General features: G+C 41.3%; 1 protein-coding gene across 13 annotated transcripts in view; it reads right to left on the bottom strand.

Moving 5' to 3' along the window:
- Positions 1–19,129, bottom strand: part of CHD2 (chromodomain helicase DNA binding protein 2) — a 113,640-nt gene that overhangs the window by 70,457 nt on the left and 24,054 nt on the right. For 7 of the 13 annotated variants that reach the window (XM_081550382.1, XM_081550385.1, XM_081550387.1 and 4 more), the window contains 8 exons: positions 18,523–18,584; positions 8,574–8,714; positions 6,685–6,818; positions 5,753–5,978; positions 4,325–4,425; positions 3,385–3,429; positions 3,059–3,237; positions 959–1,083 (listed from right to left, as the gene is read on the bottom strand). In XM_081550382.1, coding sequence (XP_081406508.1) covers positions 959–1,083; positions 3,059–3,237; positions 3,385–3,429; positions 4,325–4,425; positions 5,753–5,978; positions 6,685–6,818; positions 8,574–8,714; positions 18,523–18,584 — 1,013 coding nt within the window. Of the gene's footprint in view, positions 1–954; positions 1,084–3,058; positions 3,238–3,384; positions 3,430–4,324; positions 4,426–5,752; positions 5,979–6,684; positions 6,819–8,573; positions 8,715–11,926; positions 12,032–18,522; positions 18,585–19,129 lie in introns of those variants that run through there. The other 6 variants (XR_014071334.1, XM_081550380.1, XM_081550383.1 and 3 more) reach the window with 2 other exon arrangements.

Raw genomic sequence — 19,129 nt, 5'->3', positions numbered from 1 at the left:
CAGGGAAATCCTGTCTTGTCTTGGTTCACTATTAAATTCTCAAGGCCTACATGGGTTCCTAATGCACAGTAATTAGGGAATACTTGAATCTGCAATTGAATTTGGTAAATAAAATTCATGAGTACAGTCTCACAGTACCTTTAAACCTCATTGTTTCATCTCTTTTCTTTTTCCCCAAGACTATGGTAATTTTATTACAAAAAGTGAAGGATAATTTCATAAGTTCAATCGTCAGAAAAGTTTCTCTAAATGGGATGGCGTGTATAGCAACTGGGGAGCGGGGAATCACAAGACTCTTTAGCACCAGTATGTAAATTAGAGATCTTCTCTCATCTTAGAATAATTCCTTCCACACCAAAGATTTGGGCAAGTTACCTTGCTATTTGTGCTCACGAATAACATAGTATGACACAGGTCGCTGGCTATTACCCTCCCAATAACTAAATAACAAAGTACTTTTTACTTCAGGCTAAAGTCGTAATTACACATACAGGAAAATTCCCAGAAGTGATTTCTCTTAATCATATATATATATACACACACATATATATATATGAATTTTTTTTCTATAATATACAATGGACTTCCCTTGTGCTCAGTGGTAAGAATACACTTGCCAATCCAGGAGACATGGGTTCGACCTCGGGGTCAGGATGATCCCCAAGAGAAGGAAATTGCAACCCACTCCAGAATTCTAGAAAATCTCATGGACAGAAGAGCCTGGTATCACAAAAGAGTTGGACACGACATAGTGACAAAGAACAATAATAATATACAATGGGGCTTCCCTGGTGGCTCAGATGGTAAAGAATCTGCCTGCAATGCAGAAGACCCAAGTTCAATCCCTGGGTTGGGAAGATCCCCTGAAGAAGGGAATAAAAAGGAGTAATTCTTTGCATCTAACAACCTTAAACAGCCAGAAACAGTGAGAAAACCTCAGACACAGTCTTCTACCTACTTGCACCAGGAGTGACCAAGCCAGTTGAGACCTTCCAGCTGATAATCTCGGAGCTCCAGATTCTCTCCTCCTAAATATGCCGGCTGTTTCTTTAAAGCCACAAACCGTGGTCTCTGCTTCAGGGCCTGAAATGCAGAATTGAACAAAGACCAGGTGTGAAGAAAACCTTCTTCCTGTTCATATGTTAAAATGCTAGCCATGATTTCTGCACTCTACACTAAAGCATGAGAATTGAAATTTCACATCTGTTTCACCAACCACACCCAACCCACCATGAGTTCCTGCATCGTTGTCTACATCCCCAAAGCCAGACTGCGACCCGAGATTATGTTAGTTATTGCTTCTTTCCTGAAGTAAGTTTGTGAACATCATTAAACAGCACTTACTGTTTAAACAGCATCATCTCTACAGTAGGGCAGTGAGTCACCTATTTTCCTCTTGGTGTTATCTTCCTCTATAAACAGCCCAAAATAATGCCTCTGGGAAAGTCTGTCTATGCTACCATAACAGCATTTGTACATTCTGAAATGCACCCCTCCTCCCTTGAAGCCCCAACTCTGTGAGTCTGGCTTTCTGAAGGAAAAGATAGATGCTGCTCTCACCTCCAGAGCTGTGAAGATTTGGCAGTCTAGTAAAGCCATGTCTCTATGGTTTGCACAAAATGTGGATTCTACGGCCAAATCAGTTTGGGAAACACTGGGTTAAAAAGTTACATACATCCCATGGCTCATGACTTTTCAGAGTCTACCATGCTTGTGGATGCCATCAGCTTACAGGAGAAGCTCATTCAGGAGTGCGTCCCAAAGTGATTTGCCCACAAAAGCCTTTTTTGCAGGGAGCATTTCTCTGAAGATGAGCACTCTCTGGAATGAGTGCCCTATTAAGAAGTGTCATCCTAATAAAGTGTTTGATAAGGTAATTATTGTTTGTTTCAGCTCTCCTCTGTGAGCAGTTGGCAGTCAATAGGATCCGATGCCTCACTCACTCCCACTGGAAATCCAGCTGTCCGCTCCCACCAAGTCTCCCCACAAAGCTTCTCCCATCTGACCCCTCAAACGCTGCTACTTCCCTCATCCTCACACCAACTGTCCCTTCAGGGGCTTATTCTACATCTTCCTGGTGGGGCCTTCTGGCTTTAACAACTACTTACTCTGGAGTCTCCAACACACAGTCGTTAATTAAGCTTTCTAAATGAAATACTGTTTCCGGCCTGCTGCTCTGCTCAAGAGGGTAGGCTTATCAATACCCACAGGATAAAGTCAACATATCCTTCAAGGTATTCAAGACATACACACTTTGATTTGTCAATAATATCACCTCCCTCTTCCAACCCCAAGGCCTGGTGGTCCCCCAACTACATTACAAGAACATCTTTCTCTTAGCATCTTTCACGAGAGGGCAATAACCTGGGCCTCCTTTTGTCTGTCTAACCAGCTCAATCTATTCTTCAAGGGTAGGGCACTTCATGTACCACAACTTCCTCTAGTTTTAAAATCCCTTCAATGATCCCTGCGGCTCACTGACTTCTACCTCTGGACATATCATCACACTCACTGACCTTCAGTGACATACTGCTTTTCACAGATACAGGTTTGGTGCCATGAATCTGAATGACAGCTTCTTAGACAAAGAGGCCATGTCTTACATATACTTTTATTACTGAGGACCCAAGTATTCCACTTTATACAGGGAATAAATACCAACAAAAGACAAGCATCTGTACAGCCAGCCTGGCAAATAAGAAAGCCTATACAGATCCTTGTCTTTTGTAGAATTCAGAGACACTTCCCTTTCCCGCCACTTCTCTTTAAAGTGCTTTAATTCTTTCAAGGAGTCTCCACAACATCTCTGAACTAGATATATCTAGTTGTGTAAATAATAAGATGAAACCAGTCAGTAAAGCCATTATACAACACATCCTCCTCTCCCGTTTTCATGAGTTTCCTCTGATAGCAAGATTAGGTCATCTTCTTCCACTTCAACATGAGAATTGTCCTTTACTTCTGTTGTCTTTTCTCTTCCCAACATCTATGTGTGTGGCCAGACCTTTTCAGCAATACTCCTTTCCCCTGAAAATTCAAAAGCCAGCAGTCAGCACACCTTGCATTCTCTTGTGGGGATGGTTTTTGAGTTGTTGCGACTGTGGAAGCTGTCGATGCAGCTCTGAAATTTCTTTCCGATCAAGGCTTCGTCTTCCCAGCTGCACTCTGAATAGGGCAGTCCCATCCACTTGCATAGGTACTCAGGTTCGTTGGAAGGGGCCGGCTTCCGGCTGTGAGCTATTTCACATACAAAAATTTACAGATCAGCAACTGCCAATTAAAGGAGAGGGGTGACATTCTGTTTTATGTGTAACCAAGGCAACACCACATGGCAAAGCATGAATTGCTCTTAGACAATATTTATAAACAAGATCTGTCACTTACCTGGAAAGTCTGTTTGACCCAGTGTAGATTTGCTTGTCTTCACAGCTAAATAAATGGAAAATTAGGTAAGTTATCACCAAAACCAAGAAGACAGTGACATTTTAGGTCCTGTGAGGAAGAGTACAAATATACTCTACTATCTCACATCTTAAAAAAATAAAGAGAGACAGCCGTGCTGTTCTCACGACCCTGTCTGGCCCCATTTTGTCTCCCCGCTCTCCGCCTGCACCCCCACCACCCCATGGATTCATCTCCCCAGTGCCAGGCCTACTGCCAAGCTGAGGACCAAGTCCCAGTCCTCCCTGACTGGCAACACCACCTGCTGCCCAAGCCACGTGAATCACCTGGCGCCTTGCACGCCCACCCCCTGGCTGCCATCTCACCGGCGGTCCTTTCTCACTCTCCTCTGCTGGTTTCTTCCTGACTTCCAAAAGCTGGAATGCCCTCAGACTTCTGCTCTCACCATGTATACATTTCTTGATGATCTCATTAAACCTGAGGTTTTAAATACTATCTACACACAGATAAATTCTCAAGTTTCAATCTCCAGCTAAGAGAGTTCTAAACTCTAGATTCACATACTCTACAGCCTTCACAATACTATCCACTTAGATGACTGCGAAGTATATTAAACTGACAAACTAAGCTCTTGATTTCTCTTCCCTTCATCTTGCTATTTCAGTAAATGGTACCTCCAATCTCCTGTTTGCTCAGGTCAAGAATACTGGCACCACCCTTGCCACTTCTGTCTTCCCCCATCTCCAAATCTACCAGCAAGTCTTGTTAGGTTTTCCTTCAAAATAAATCTAGGCATCTGACTATTCTCCAAAATCACACCTGCAAAAATGCATTTTTTAATATCCATACATTACTCTCAAAAGAGAAAGTTCCTTTATTCCTGGAACTCCAACACTGCTTAAATGAGTTTCCATGTACTTACCTATTACTCTTTCTACGATCTGATACTGTTTGTTCAGCTCCGAGGCCAGCTCTTGTTGGCAGTTGAAATATTCCACATCTTCAGGAGAAACCTTCCCTAACCTGGTCAGAAGTCAAACAGGAAAAGTACATACTAGTTAGATCCAGAGAATCCATACTCATCTATCAATGCAAAGTCAAAACAGGAAAGGAAACTCAGTCTTTACTTTCTTATGTCCCCTTAGTAATCCTGTGCTAATAATTAGGCCAGAGATTTTAAGAAAAACATGTAGGACTTGCACAAAACAATGAAACCGCAGACTTAGAGGACATACCAGTTGTTCTTGCTGATGTGGCCTGTTTATAAAGAAACCTAAAAATAACTACTTTGTGTGATGAATTCATGTGATCTGTGATAAATTCATAGATCTTAACAGACAAGGCCAATACAATTCTTTCAGATTTATAAAAGATGTCTTTTTTTTCATATATGATGGGCTTTAGGAGTGATTAAATGTGACATTTTTAGAAAACCAATTATTCTCAGTTATAAAACAACACCAGCAAATTGAAATTAAATACTACTATAACTTTCAAGGACTTTTAAAATTCTAATAATTGCTTTACAAACTATCCATACCTCAGGGATATATATTTTCGTTTTTGACTCAAAGAAAAAAAGTATCTGATTTACTAAAATAGCATATTCTGCACAGTAATAAAACAGGAATTAGAACCCATTTGTCCCTATTCCTAACACTAAATAACCTGATCACATGATACTGAAATGTGTGTCTCCAGGGGGAACTTACACATCTTATTTATTAGTCAGTTTAGGGGTGTGTGTATTGTGACCCCACGTTTCTCATACAACCTGACATGTTCCAAGCTGTACGTAAGCTAAAAACCACAAGGCGGTCACAGTTTCAGGACATTCCTGTCACATCATTTCTGTAAACTGTAAAACCAAGATTAGTTTTAAGTATACCATATCCCAGAGAGTTCTAGAACACTAAACTGACATCCAGGCTACGTCAGCACAACCAGAGAACGTAACAAGGTGCTTAAGGACATGAGCCTTGGACTCAGGCTGCCAGAGTCCCAATCCGGGGCCCGCAGAGCTGCTCTGGAGCTCCCTCTGCCAACAAATAACACTCTGTACAATCTCACAAGGTTACTGTGAGGACTGACGACGAGATCAGGTCTGAAAGACGCCCCATAAACTAGCTGCTATTATTAAACTCTACAGACTTCCTGGCTATACACAAAAATATGTATTATCTTCAGGTCACAGTTTTATAAAAGGTAACCATGGATGCCTCCACGTTCATTCAGGTGACAGAGGCAGAATTTGATATTCTAGACAGTCATGTTCTCCATGGACTATTTAAAAACCCTCCCTTCCCCCAGGCTGCAAATGTATTTCTTTAATCCAGGACAGGCAATGTACCATTGCTTGATTTCATCCTCCTTCTTCTTGAAGTTCTCTAGTTTTTTCAGACCCTTCACTTTCTGTTGCTGTAAGGACTCTTCACTCTCCCATGTGCTGTGGATATATGACCAGCCCTTCCACTTGATGAGGTACTGGACTTCGCCTTCATCCTTTTCAGGGTCAAAGTCACTACTAGGGTCTCCATTAGCTTCGACTGCATATACTGTAGTAGAAGCTCCAGTGGCTGCAAAAAGATTCAGTTAAATTTTAAGAAGTCTATGAAACCAGACCCTGAAAAGCTTCCCAAATACACCACTGTCTAAAGAGCCTCTTTTCGGATGAAGTACCAAAATCCTTTGTCTTCAAATATGCAGAAATTCACAAACAATACAGAATGAACATGCCCAGCAATTTCAAACATTTTCAAGATGCAAACTGAATTTTTCCCATTTAAATATTCTAAAATTTGCTGGTGAAATCAAAGAAATCTTTGTGTCCAAACACAATAAAAATGGAACAGCAATATCCTTTTGTTTTGGTCCCTACTAACTCAGGCTAAATACATAAAATTTGGGCCTTTCTGAGCAGAGAGAAAAAGTAATTTGCCAGCTTCCAATGGCAGGGAAGTGGCAGCAGGAACCACGTCTAGCCGCAAAGGTGGCAAGAAGCCCCTGAAGCAACCCAAGAAGCAGGCTAAGGAGATGGACAAGGAAGAGGAAGCATTCAAGCAGAAACAGAAGAGAAGCAGAAGTAACTCAAGGAGCTAAAAGCAAAGGCCACAGGGAAGGGTCCCTGGTCAAGGTGGAATTAAGAAAGTCAGAAAAAAGTAAGCTGTTCCTTGTGCCTGAGGCAACAATGATCCTTAAATCCATTCCTACTTAAATATTTGCATTCCCTGCCCTAACACTTGTTGCCACCTGTAGCAAGAATGAAGTACTGTCTTTGCATACCTCCTTTCTTTCCCAGCCTTGAATCTAAGACCTTTTCAATAGTTTCACTATTATCCTGCTGTTCATCAACTCCTTCTCCAGTCATTTCAATGAGGTCATCTGAGTCCGTCTCAAAGTCATCGTCTTCTTTATAACTGCATAAGGAATAATGCCGAATAAATAAGAAACTATCTTTTCAGATCCAAATTCACCATACGTAAGATCATTAGGACAACCCTTTTGGCTCCAACATGGTGTTTTGCAGATCAGCCACGATAAAGTGGGCTCAAAGTTCATTTTTTGTTCCTGCTTAAACTATTATTGCATGTTCATAGGCAGCTGCAGGAAGGCTAACTCATATTTCAAAATAAAAACTGAATAAAGTGATTTTTGTAAGCAAGACACAGAAAACTACAAGGACATTCTTATGTTCTCATTTTTTAATGACATCATTACTTGTATAAACAAGGAAACAACTACAAAGAAAGAAAATGCATAATGAAAAAAATTGCCTAATGAAAAAACTGGTTCTAAGATTAATGCATCAACCCTGTATTTTGTCTCCCAATAACAAGAATATGAAATTTAAGTCTTCAAGTCACTGAGCATGCTTCCTGGTACTAAAAATATCAAAATATAACTTTCCACCATATATTATATTAACAACAAAGGGTTTGGGAGTTACAAAAGCGAAAAACACAATGCTGGATGCAGCTAAGCTACATATTAATATATTCAAAGCCTAGTCTTAGCTTTCAAATCATTAACTGGATTCATTGAGCAGGTTATTAATAACTTCAGGATTCAGCTTCACCATCTTTAAGTAAACCAAAAGAAAACTATGTACCCTCTAAAATGAAATTAAATGCCCTGACTGTTTTATATCTATTCCTTTATTTCATTTTCTATTAATGCTTCATACACTATCATAACCTTGATAAGATTATTACATCCAAGAAACATTATATAAAGAAAGCAAAAGTGAAAGTCGCTCAGTCGTGTCCGACTGTTTGCGAGCCCATGGACTATACAGTACAGGGAATTCTCCAGGCCAGAATACTGGAGTGGGTAGCCTTTTCCTTCTCCAGGGGATCTTCCAAACCCAGGGATCAAACCCAGGTCTTCCACATTGCAGGCAGATTCTTTACTAGATGAGCTACAAGGGAAGCCCAGCACTATATAAGCTGAAACTCAAAGGAATTTATGTGATTGAAAGTGCAATTCAAAAGTAAGACTGCAATCCAAATGTCTTTCCTAAAAAACAGTGTTATACTTATATTTTTGTTATTTTCTTGGCCATACCACAGGGCATGTGGGGCCTTACTTCCCCAACCAGGAATCGAACCCACACCCCATGCATAGACTCATGGATTCTCAACCACTAGACCGCCAGGGAAGCCCCAAAGAATGGTGTGAAATGAAAATAATGCCACTACCACTCAAGGAAACGTGATCTTGGATTGAAGTAGTTCTCTTCATAGGAATGAAGGCTTGGTATGAGTTATCACTAATATTTCCATTTTCCTATTGGCCAGGACCATTCTTTTTGAAAGAACCTTTCTGAATACAATCTCACGACACAGGTCATTATTTTCACCTGTCAAATGCCTGATCCTGGACTTATTAAAACCAAGCTCTAGCCAGTTACACTATTACCTGGCTTCCCTGGTAGCTCAGACGGTAAAGCGTCTGCCTACAATGCAGAAGACCCAGGTTTGATCCCTGGGTCGGGAAGATCCCCTGGAGAAGGAAATGGCAACCCACTCCAGTATTCTTGCCTGGAAAATCCCATGGACTGAGGATCCTGGTAGGCTACAGTCCACGGGGTCCCAAAGAGTCGGACACGACTGAGCGACTTCACTTTCCCTTTCTTTCACTAACTAATGAAACCCTTCCGGGACGTCACCTACCTCACATTTTTAGCTGCTCTGCGGCGCGTCTGCCTTTTGGGAGCTTCATCATCTTCATCCTCATCGTCAGAAGAGTCTTGCTTTTTCCTCTTTCCACGCTGAGTCTTAGGTTGCTTTTTAACACGAGGTTTGGGCACTGTTCTAAAATGAGAAAAGGAAAAATGGCCAAGTCCTTACTTTATCATTTGGTGTCTACTTCAAATCTGTATAACTGTACTTCCCAGAGCAGGGCTTATCATAGAGATTAACCAAGGGAATGTTAAGACATGAATATTCCTAGGTCCTGTTCCGTGAGACTCTAGTTCATGAGAAATCTGCTTCACTAGAAATATGAAAGTGGTTCTACTGCCAATACCCTCCAGTCATTTATAGGAGAGTTCGTCAGTCCACTGTAACTGCAGGTTCCACATCTACAGACTCAACCAACCATGGATCAAAAATTTATTTGGTGGCTAATTCATATCAATGTATGGCAAAAACTACTACAATATTGTAAAGTAATTAGCCCCCAACTAAAATAAATAAATTTATTTAAAAAAAAAAATTTATCTGGGGGGGAAAAGTCCACAAAGTTCCCAAATGCAAATTTTGAAACTGTTGACCATTAGTAGCTGTTTACATAGTATTAACATTGCAGCAGGTATTAAAAGTAATCAACAGATGATTAAAAGTACATGGGAGTAGGAATGAAGTCGTTCAGTCATGTCCGGCTCTTTGCGACCCCATAGACTGTAGCCTACCATAGACAGTAGTCTACAGGCTTCTCCATCCATGGGATTTTCCAAGCAAGAATACCGGAGTGGATTGCCATTTCCTTCTCCAGGGGATCTTTCCCCTGACCCAGGGATCGAACCCAGGTCTCCCGCATTGCAGGCAGACCGCTTTACCCTCTGAGCCACGTACATGGGAGGAGAGGCCTAGTCTACACGGCAGTACAACAGTACAGCATTTCATATAAGGAAGGGACCTGAGCATCCGCAGATTCTGGCATCTATTTAACACAGGGTCCTGGGACCCATTCCTGGCAAGGATGAAGGGAGGACTGCACTATGGGTTCTCGGGCAACAATTCTCACCGGTTCCTCAGGACCACCTGACATAAAAATACATACACAGCATGTTGCTGATGACAGCTCTCTTCTGGGCAACTTGGAAATACCTAGCAAAGTTACTAATGTAACAATTTTACTTCCGGGACTAAGTAAAAGAAAGAAACAGATATAAACTGATACAGAACAGTAAACTATTCACTGTGGTATTTGCAATAACAAAAGATTAGAAAAACTGAATGGTCATCAAGTGGGAACTAGTTCAATGAACAGAATACTTGTTATTGTTGTTCAGTCACTAAGTTACACCTGACTTTTCTGCAGCCCATGGACTGCAGCCCACCAGGCTCCTCTGTCTTCCAGTATCTCCCGAGTTTGCTGAAATTCATGTCCCTTGAATCAGTGATGCTATCTAACCATCTCATCCTCTGTCACCCCATTCTCCTTTCGCCTTCAATCGTTCCCAGCATCAGGGTCTGAAAACAGAATACCATGCAACCATAAAAAAAAAAAAAATGGAGGGAGGAGTTTTCTGTGCATTGGTAAGGAAATATTTCCGAGAGAGATAATGAAAGAAAAGTGCAGGAGAAGATGCATGGAATGTTATCATCTGTATAAAGGAAGTAAAGGACAAGAAATAACTACACTGATTTTTTCTTCCATGCACATAAAAGACACCTCGGAGACTACCTGAGACTGTGCTCTGCCACAGAGCACGGGCACAGCTGAGATCGGCCCTCTGCAGGCGGTGCCTCCCCTGCAGCCAAGACTGAGAGCCACAGACTAGGCGCTCTCACGAAGAGACCCTCAAGCACTCCAGCAGTGGTGAGAAGGCGAGAGGAGAGAGACGGTGACAGAACTCACATTCACAGCCATCTCTCTCTCAAAGAAACCCTCAAGTACTCCAGCAGTGGTGAGAAGGCGAGAGGAGAGACCGTGACAGAACTCACAGTCACAGCCATCTCTCTCTCTCATCCTTGCAATAACCAACACTTCATGGACAGATGACCAGAGAGTCAATAAAAGATGGGTAAAATCTAGCAGACAGAACTGGAGTGGATTCCAGGGCTGAGAGCTGAAGCTCAGATGAAAGGAGACAACACTTACTATTGAATCTCCCTACAGGGATGGAAGGTGAGGGGGCAGGTACAACATTCTAAGCCAGGGACAGACAAATATTTCTGCTGTAAACGGACAGAGGATAAATATTTTTCACTTTCTCAGACAAGAGACAAAGTTAAGGCTAACACATAGGTACTTATGTAACAAGAGAAAATAAATTTCAACAAATATTTTACTGAAAAAATTCAAAATAAAACAATAATGATCAAGCATATTTTTTGTGATACAATATCTACAAATGAGAAGAACAGAATTCTTTTTGAAGGGATAGCATTTCACTTAATTAGGGTTCAAATTTTAGTGTTCCTTATCACGAAACTACAAAAGTTCACCAGAAGCTACACTGAGGGATTCTCCAGTAGTCCAATGGTTGGACTTTGCCTTCCAATGCAGAACCCTGGTCGGGGAGCTAGGATCCCACATGCCTTGTGGTCAAAAAATACCAAAGCATAAAACAGAAGCAATACTATAACAAATTCAATAAAGACTTTAAAAACTGTCCACATCAAAAAAACTTTTTAAAAACAAGCTATATTGAGCTCACAGGCCACATAAAAATAGGTGGGGAGTGGGATTTGGCCCAAAGACAACATTTGCCAACCCCATCCTAATACTGCAAGGAGAAAAATCTTTCTGGGGCCTCGCTGCCTCCTGTCTTCCTCCCCTCATCACCAGTACCTTTTGTTGCCATCTGTCTGATCAGAAATTACCAGTTTCCTCCCACCTCCACCTACTTCCATCTCTGGACAGATTCTCTGCTTAATGTCATGTAGATCATACGAACAGGTAGTAAACAGCCGAGTATGTTTCAATCAGCCAATTAAGCGTAGGAAAAATTAGTTCTCCCCATAAGAATCTGTACCCTGGTCAAATACACAGAGCTTTTTTTTAAGAGTGGAAGATATATTTGTTCCTCGTAACCAGTCCACCTGGAATACGAAACAGCAAGATTCACTCTCTAGCTATGTACAGTGCAAACACACAAAATCCATCAATAGCTCAGTCATCTAATTATTTGCGAATGATGCAGACAGGCAAGAAGTTAACCAGGCATTCGGAATCCAGAGACACAACACACTGCACCTCATCAATGAAGGCCCTCGTGCCAGCATTCCATCCTCCTCCTCAACCTAACACAGACTAAGCTCAACCAGAGGCAGAGACGTTCAAGCAAACACTGCACCTTCTGGGGACAGGTCTTCTGGCTCTCACTGTTTGCTCTGGTTCGCTCTCTGCACTGGTGCCTTGCTCCTGTTCATCTTCTGAGAGCTCCCGTTTCCATTTTCCTCTGTGATCAAAAGCAAAGCAAAAATTTTTTTTTTCTAAAAGAGTTCCTCAAGATCATTTCACTTGAAGAATCTGACAAAACCAATTTCAAGCAGAAGAGCCAAAAAAGGCAGAACATGTATATTTTAGATATTATGCTAAAAGATTTGTTTTAGCTCCCAATTTTTGTTGTGCTCCTGCCTGGGATGTGTAATATCTATTCCTATTTTGTATCCGGTATCAAAATAAATGATAAAGGAAGCTAACGCTGTATTATTTTTTTTAACTATTTGCTCTGAAAAAAAAAAATGTTGCCAATTCTCTAATATTCTATTTACTACTATCATTGACCAGACTGAAGCTATAATATATACTAGATCAGAGGTTTTCAAATTTTAGTATGGATCAGAACTATATAAAGGGTTTGCTGAAAGAGATTTCTGCACCACAGCCAGTTTTTGATTCAGGAGGTCTAATGTGAGGCCTAAAAATCTGAATGTTACCAAATTCAGATGATGCTGATACTATTGAGAGAGTTCTCTGAGTACTACACTAGCTATTTTAACATGTTCAGAATATGTTGATTAAACAATCCTTAAAATTATGTTATTAATGATAAACCTACCACCTACTAATTAACCTGTCCAGCTAATGAAGTAGTTTTAATAATCACTAAATACAGTAGGTGTTCTTTTGCTCATCAGGATCACAGATGACGTGGGAGAGCCATACCCTACAGGTGCCCTGCTATCCCCCAAGTTTTTGAAGTTTACTTGAAGACCACAAAAGAAATCACAGGAACTCAGCTCATTTCTCACCTGCAGGGAAGAAGGAAGGAACACACATAATAGCAACTTGTCATGAAACATCTAGGGAAACAAAAAACTCAATAGGCAAGAACCTGGGTTTAGGGTTTCTCTCCAAACAAAACAATTATCATTGTGCCTCTGAGTCTCCGTAGAGAAAATGAGGTTATGCTAACTGCAAACTGCAAAGTCAAGTCAATATTCTTCATGGGAAAATAAGTCAAAGTAATAGTGGAAGAACCTTTCTAAATAGTCCTACACTTGATTCAGTGGAACACCAGGAAAGAAAACGTTCTCAAGCCTTCCATGAAAAGGTCACAGAGCACTTCCATGTACATTACTCAAGTTCTATTGGCACAAAGGCAGGCAAGTGGAGATACATCTTTGTTAAATAAAGATACAAAGAATGAATCCTATCAGTCTGCCAGACAGGTAGGGTGCTTAGGGAAGCTGACTGGTAAAATATTAAGGTCTACTATCATCACCTAATATCCATCCCTCCCTCTTTAAAGCAAACCATACTTTGGGCACCTGCTCTATTCTCCTTTCCTAGAGTGTCATACAATAAATGTGTTCTAAAGGATCCAAGGAATAGATGGTGACGGCCAAAAGGAAAAGAGATGTCTCCAGCAATGGCGAGACTGGCACCTAAGGATCTAGCCTTCCTTGGCCAAGTCTAGAACGGTTTATTTACCCCTTAGAAGGAGCTTACATAGTCAAACTGAAGAGCAGTGGTTTCACAGGAAACAAGCTTGAAAGAACATGCACATAAGACCTAATGGAGAGCAGATGAAATGAGAAAGATCTACAATCAAGTATTATTCGTAATTTATATAACTGCCAGGAACTGAGACTGTTGTATCAGAGTAGCTAACGAGGTCCATTTCAACAATTTTAGAGACTAAAATGGCAGTAGACACTGAGAGAATGGATGTTGAGAGTTTTCCCGTTAAACTGCAGATCTGTAGACGTACAGATAACCAAGAGGACTTCGAATCTTCCAATATGAGAAGGTACAAAAACTTAGCCAATCAACTGGTCCAAAGTCTTCTTCCCATATAGAGGGAAACTCAAGCCCAGTGGGAACAAGTGGTTTCGTGTATGTCAAACCCACATTTCTGCCACTCTCAACAGAACCCACTGAAGACCATTCCGGGAGGATCTGAACAGTTAAGAGGCTTAAAAGGTTGAAAGGAGTTTTATGTATGTATATCTGAAATTGGTGGATTATTTCAAATTTCATCTTAATTTTCAAGAACAGTGGGGGAGGGGGCAAGTTAGGACCAGCAATACTGTTAATTCTGTGTAAGAGGGGAAGTGAAAAGGGCAAATCAACTACTAACAGATTACCGCCCCAACCCCGGCTCTCCAACAGGTGAAGCCAACGTCCACCCCTCGTTTGCTGGCTTCTCAAATAATGTAGACTGTATGAGGAAGACCCCTGACTAAGCTGTACATTATAAGCTGGGCTACAAAGAGAAGTCTCAAATATGAGATCACGATTAAAATATTTTTCATGTTAAAGGAGTCTTGAATTGCCAGATCCAGTTTTAAGAAGCCATCAGTGGGATTCCCTAAATGGGAATCAATGGAACTTTGGCCAAAATTTGGGGAACTGGGGGAGAAAAATACCAAGATTTGACCACTGAGGCCTCAAGGCCATATAAATAGATAGGAAAAAGTCAGAATACAAGTTAACTAGGTATAGTTTTCTTTCTTTACTGGGAAAAAGTGGATTCTTTTCAATTTTTCTTTACTGGGAAAAATCAAATCTAAACAACTATAAAGAAGGGAATGAACAAAAGCCATTTTAAAATAAAAGAAGCCTAAAATCTGGCCAAGAGCCACTGAGGCTTCCTAATTAACTGTCTTTAAGAGCTCAGAGAAGGGAACTCCTTTCTCCTCCACTTTAGAAGGGAGGTAAGGAAAACAGGGAAACAGCTGCTTTAACATCACTGATTTTCAGTCAATTTTCCCAAAGAGGATGGCTTTCAGAAGCAAGTCTCAATGAAGAGGATATATATTCTAACAAGGACTCTCTCTCTCCTGCTGTGTCACAGGACTGTGACAGACTTCCACTTCACAGCACTGGAAAGGAAGAAACAACTATAATCTCAGGAGAATAACTTCAAACACTTACAGAGAAAATCATTTTTTAAATTCCAGGTGGAAGAGAGAGTTCTAGAACCACTGTTCAGTGGAGCTGAACACTACTGGGACTGTAATGAGTCAGCAGAAATCCTCCCCAACATTTCACAAATGAGGATAGCATGAATGGGGACTGCCTAACCTGCCTCCTGAGAAACCTGTATGCAGGGCAAGAGGCAAGTTAGAGCTGGACATGGAACAGCGGACTGGTTCAGACTTGGGAAAGGAGTATGCTGGTTATATGTTGTCACCCTGCTTATTTAACCTCTATGCAGAGTACATCATGAGATGTGCCAGACCGGATGAATCACAAGCTGGAATCAAGACTGCTGGGAGAAATATCAACAACCTCAGATCTGCAGATGATACCACTCTAATGGCAGAAAGCAAAAAGGAACTAAAGAGCTTCTTAATGAAGGTAAAAGAGGAGAGTGAAAAAGCTGGCTTAAAACTCAACATTCAAAAGCCAAGATCATAACATCCAGTCCCATCACTTCATGGCAAATAGATGGGAAAAAGGTGGAAGCAGTGACAGATTTTTCTTTTCTTGGGCTCCCAAATCACTGCGGACAGTGACTACAGCCATGGAATTAAAAGATGCTTGCTCTTTGGAAGAAAAGCTATGACAAACCCAGACAAAGTATTAAAAAGCAGAGACATCTCTCTGACAACAAAGGTCCATATAGTCAAAACTATGGTTTTTCCAGTCGTCATGTGCAGATGTGAGAGTTGGACCATAAAGAGCTGCCAATTAATTCAAAAAATGTTTTCCTCCTCTAAGCTTTTAAAATGCTAACTCACATGACTCCAGCGGAGTTAGTCCCTTCTAAGACTGTAATCCTTAAAGTGTCAATGTCACAAAAGCAAAGAAAGGCTGTGAAAGTGCTTCAGACTAATGAAACCTGACAACTAATACAATATCTAACCTGAGACTGGATTCTGTAGTGGAGGTGGAAAAATATTATAAACGACATTGTTGAGTTGAATGACCAAACTGGAACCTAAATTAGACAACGATATTGTAGCAATGTTAAATCCATTTACATTAAAACTGTATTTTGCTTACAAAAGAGAGTATCCTTATTCCTAGAAAATACACACTTAGTATTTAGGGATGAAAGACCGTGATATATGAATCTTAGTCTGAAATGGCTCAGAAAAAAATATTACCTTCTATGTATACATAAATATATATAAAGAGAACTCTGACAATGATAAAGCAAACAGGGCAAAAACGGCACGCAATGGTCAGTCTCAGTATACAGGCATTCCTTGTACTGCTCTTACTCTTAAAATTTTTCAATTGTTTGAAATTAATCCCCCAAAAAAGTTTAAAAAATGGTTCCTTTTAAAAACTTTAAAATCTGTGATATAATCTGCAGGATTTCAGAAAAACATTGCCCTGTGCTAGTATGTCAAAATTTTCACTCCTCTGAGTGCGTCTCTCTCAGTTCTGAAGTCCATGTGCACACAGGCTAGGTTGTCGTCCTTGCTGAGATCACAGAGGGCCCGGCAGTGCAGAACCTCCTCTAATCATCGTTACTAACTAAACTGACTCAGGAGAAGAGCTCTCCACAAACCCCAGTGCCCTCCAGCTGCACAGAGGAGAGCATGAAGCGAGGCCAACCCAGCGCCCAGACAAACAGGCACGAGGAGAACCTCCGCTTACGGTAAGCTCGTAAGGAAGAGCCCAGGAGCAGACAAGCAGCCTCACAGAAGACACCCCCTCTGCCAGCCCCCGACAAGGGATGGAAAGGTTCTACTCGGGCAAAGAACGGTCACAAGGGCCTCTGAGAGCTGCCTACTTTGGAGAGCTCTCAGGATTGATAGGAGAGGGAAAAGTAAATACAGAAATCAGTCAAAATAGCAAGTCTGATGTATCACACAGGGGCTGAAAACGGAGGGCTTCTCACACCCAAATAAAGCTACATAAATGAGGTATTCAGGGACTTCCCCTAGCGGTTCAATAGTCAAGACTCTGCACTCCCACTCCAGGGATGACAGGTTCAATCCCTGGTCAGAGAACTAAGATCCCACATGTAGAGTGGCCAAAAAAACAAAAATTAGGACTTCAGGTTTTCAAGTACAGTACATTTAGATTCCCACCAATGGACCAGCAGAATGTAGCCAGACAGTGGAGGAAAAAACACATGCATGGACTTCCCAAAAAGCCTCCAAAGCCTTTAGCCTGGGAAACTGAGATCTCCTGAGCAGGCCCTGGGACAGGGTTAGAGCCTTCTGAGCTGCCAGGAAGCAGGAGCTTGCCTACAGTTATCATTTCTGCACCTCTAATGAAATATTTAAAACACAAATGGAAACTGTATGCCCTCTGGGCAGGGCAAAATTAAATACTATGACTTTTCTTAGCATAGTTTCTAATAACTGTTAGGTTACCAGAGTAAGTATTACCCTGTTTTAGAGATGGGGAAACTTAAAGACTCATGTTACTGTGTCTCAGGCCAAATACTTAAGAATTATGCTGTGCTTAGTCACTCAGTCGCGTCTGACTCTTTGCGACCCCATGGACTATATAGCCCCCCACGCTCCTCTGTCCAAGGGATTCTTCAAGCCAAAATCCTGGAGTGGGTTGCCATGCCCTCCTCCAGGGGATCTTCCCAACCTAGGGCTCAAACCCAGATCTCCCACATTGCAGACGGATCCCAGGGAAGCCCATGAATACTGGAGCAGGTAGTCTATTCCTTCTCCAGGGCATCTTCCTGACCCAGGAATCGAACTGGGGTCTTCTGCATTGCAGGCGGATTCTTTACCAGCTGAGCTTCCAGGGAAGCCCAAATTAAGGATTACTAATACTTTAAAACAGAGAAGATGTAACTGGGACTCTCAACAAGAGCAAAGGACACCCTGAATTTGTGTGCAGGGTTTTGAGTATTTTTCTGAGAAGATAGGCTGTAGAATTCAGTTTGTCAAAGGGATTCATACATTCCACCCCATAAAGATTTAATTATTTCTCAAAAAAAAAAAGATCAAAATTTCTTCTACCATAAGTAAAATTTTTAAAGTTTTATAATAACAAATATATAATCCATATCATAAAGGGATTTCACATTGACCCCATGAATTAAAATTTTCTTGTTTATGAACTGCCAACAGTAAAACTACACGGACACAATAATGTATTTCATATTAAAATGGGTGTCCAATCAATATAATTTTATCACGCCAACACAGAGAACAAACAGGAAAAACAGCCAATCTAAATGTGTTCCTTGCTTAACTGGAACAGAACACCAAATGCCTGTATGTTTGGGATTTGTGCACATTTTTAAGAAAAAAAAAAATAATGGGGCTAATAGGGCAAATAAGATGGAATAGCTGTGGTGTGCCCTGAAAAGCAGCCCAACATTTAACATTTGAAAAACTAGAAACTTCAAATGCCACTGCTGCTGCAGCAGACTCAGACAGACAGGAAGCCAAGATAGCAAGAGACAGAAGCGGACTCTGGGGTCCAGGGTGAACTGCAAACACAAGGAAGGCAGTCCCAGAAGCATCTGCATGCTCCAAACTCCCCAAGTGAGCAACTACCCCAGGAAAGACTTACTGTTTTTTCAGCTGCCTCTGGCCTCTTCTCTTTGGGCTCCCACTCTCAGACCCGCTACTTGCCTTCAGGGTGTGAGGGGGAAAAAGATCACAGACTTTAGTTCACAGTTCTCAGGGGCAACACGAACCCCGGTTCCACAATCTACTCAATGCAACATTACTCAGTGTGAGCTTTCAGACAGAAAGACACCTAAGCCTCTGTTTGGTGGTGTTCACTCTTCCGTTTTGAAAATTAATTTGTCTCTTACTGCTAAGTTACCTGTAACGCCAGGAAGTATTTCCTTCAGCTTGACTTCTGAAAGAACATAGTCTAATAAAATTTTCTGTGATGAAGGAAACGTCCTGTATCTACAATGGCCCATACAGCAGCCAGCAGTCACACATGACTGAGCCCCTGAAATGTGGCTGGTGTCACTCAGGAATGGACTTTTCATTTTACCTAGTTTTAACTAATACACATTTCAAAAGACCCATGTCTAATGGTGACCATACTGGGTGCTGATATAGAATGTCTGGCACGAAAATGCCACACAACATTTAATGTGCCATTAAAGGCGGTGACTACGAACCTGTTTCATTTCAGACTCAATAAAGCGCTTGTTCAACCA

Source organism: Giraffa tippelskirchi, chromosome 12 (genome assembly GCF_054371585.1).
Source record: "Giraffa tippelskirchi isolate mGirTip1 chromosome 12, T2T-mGirTip1v1.2.pri, whole genome shotgun sequence".
Classification (NCBI taxonomy): domain Eukaryota; kingdom Metazoa; phylum Chordata; class Mammalia; order Artiodactyla; family Giraffidae; genus Giraffa; species Giraffa tippelskirchi.
This window is presented reverse-complemented; position numbering and strand designations above follow the sequence as displayed.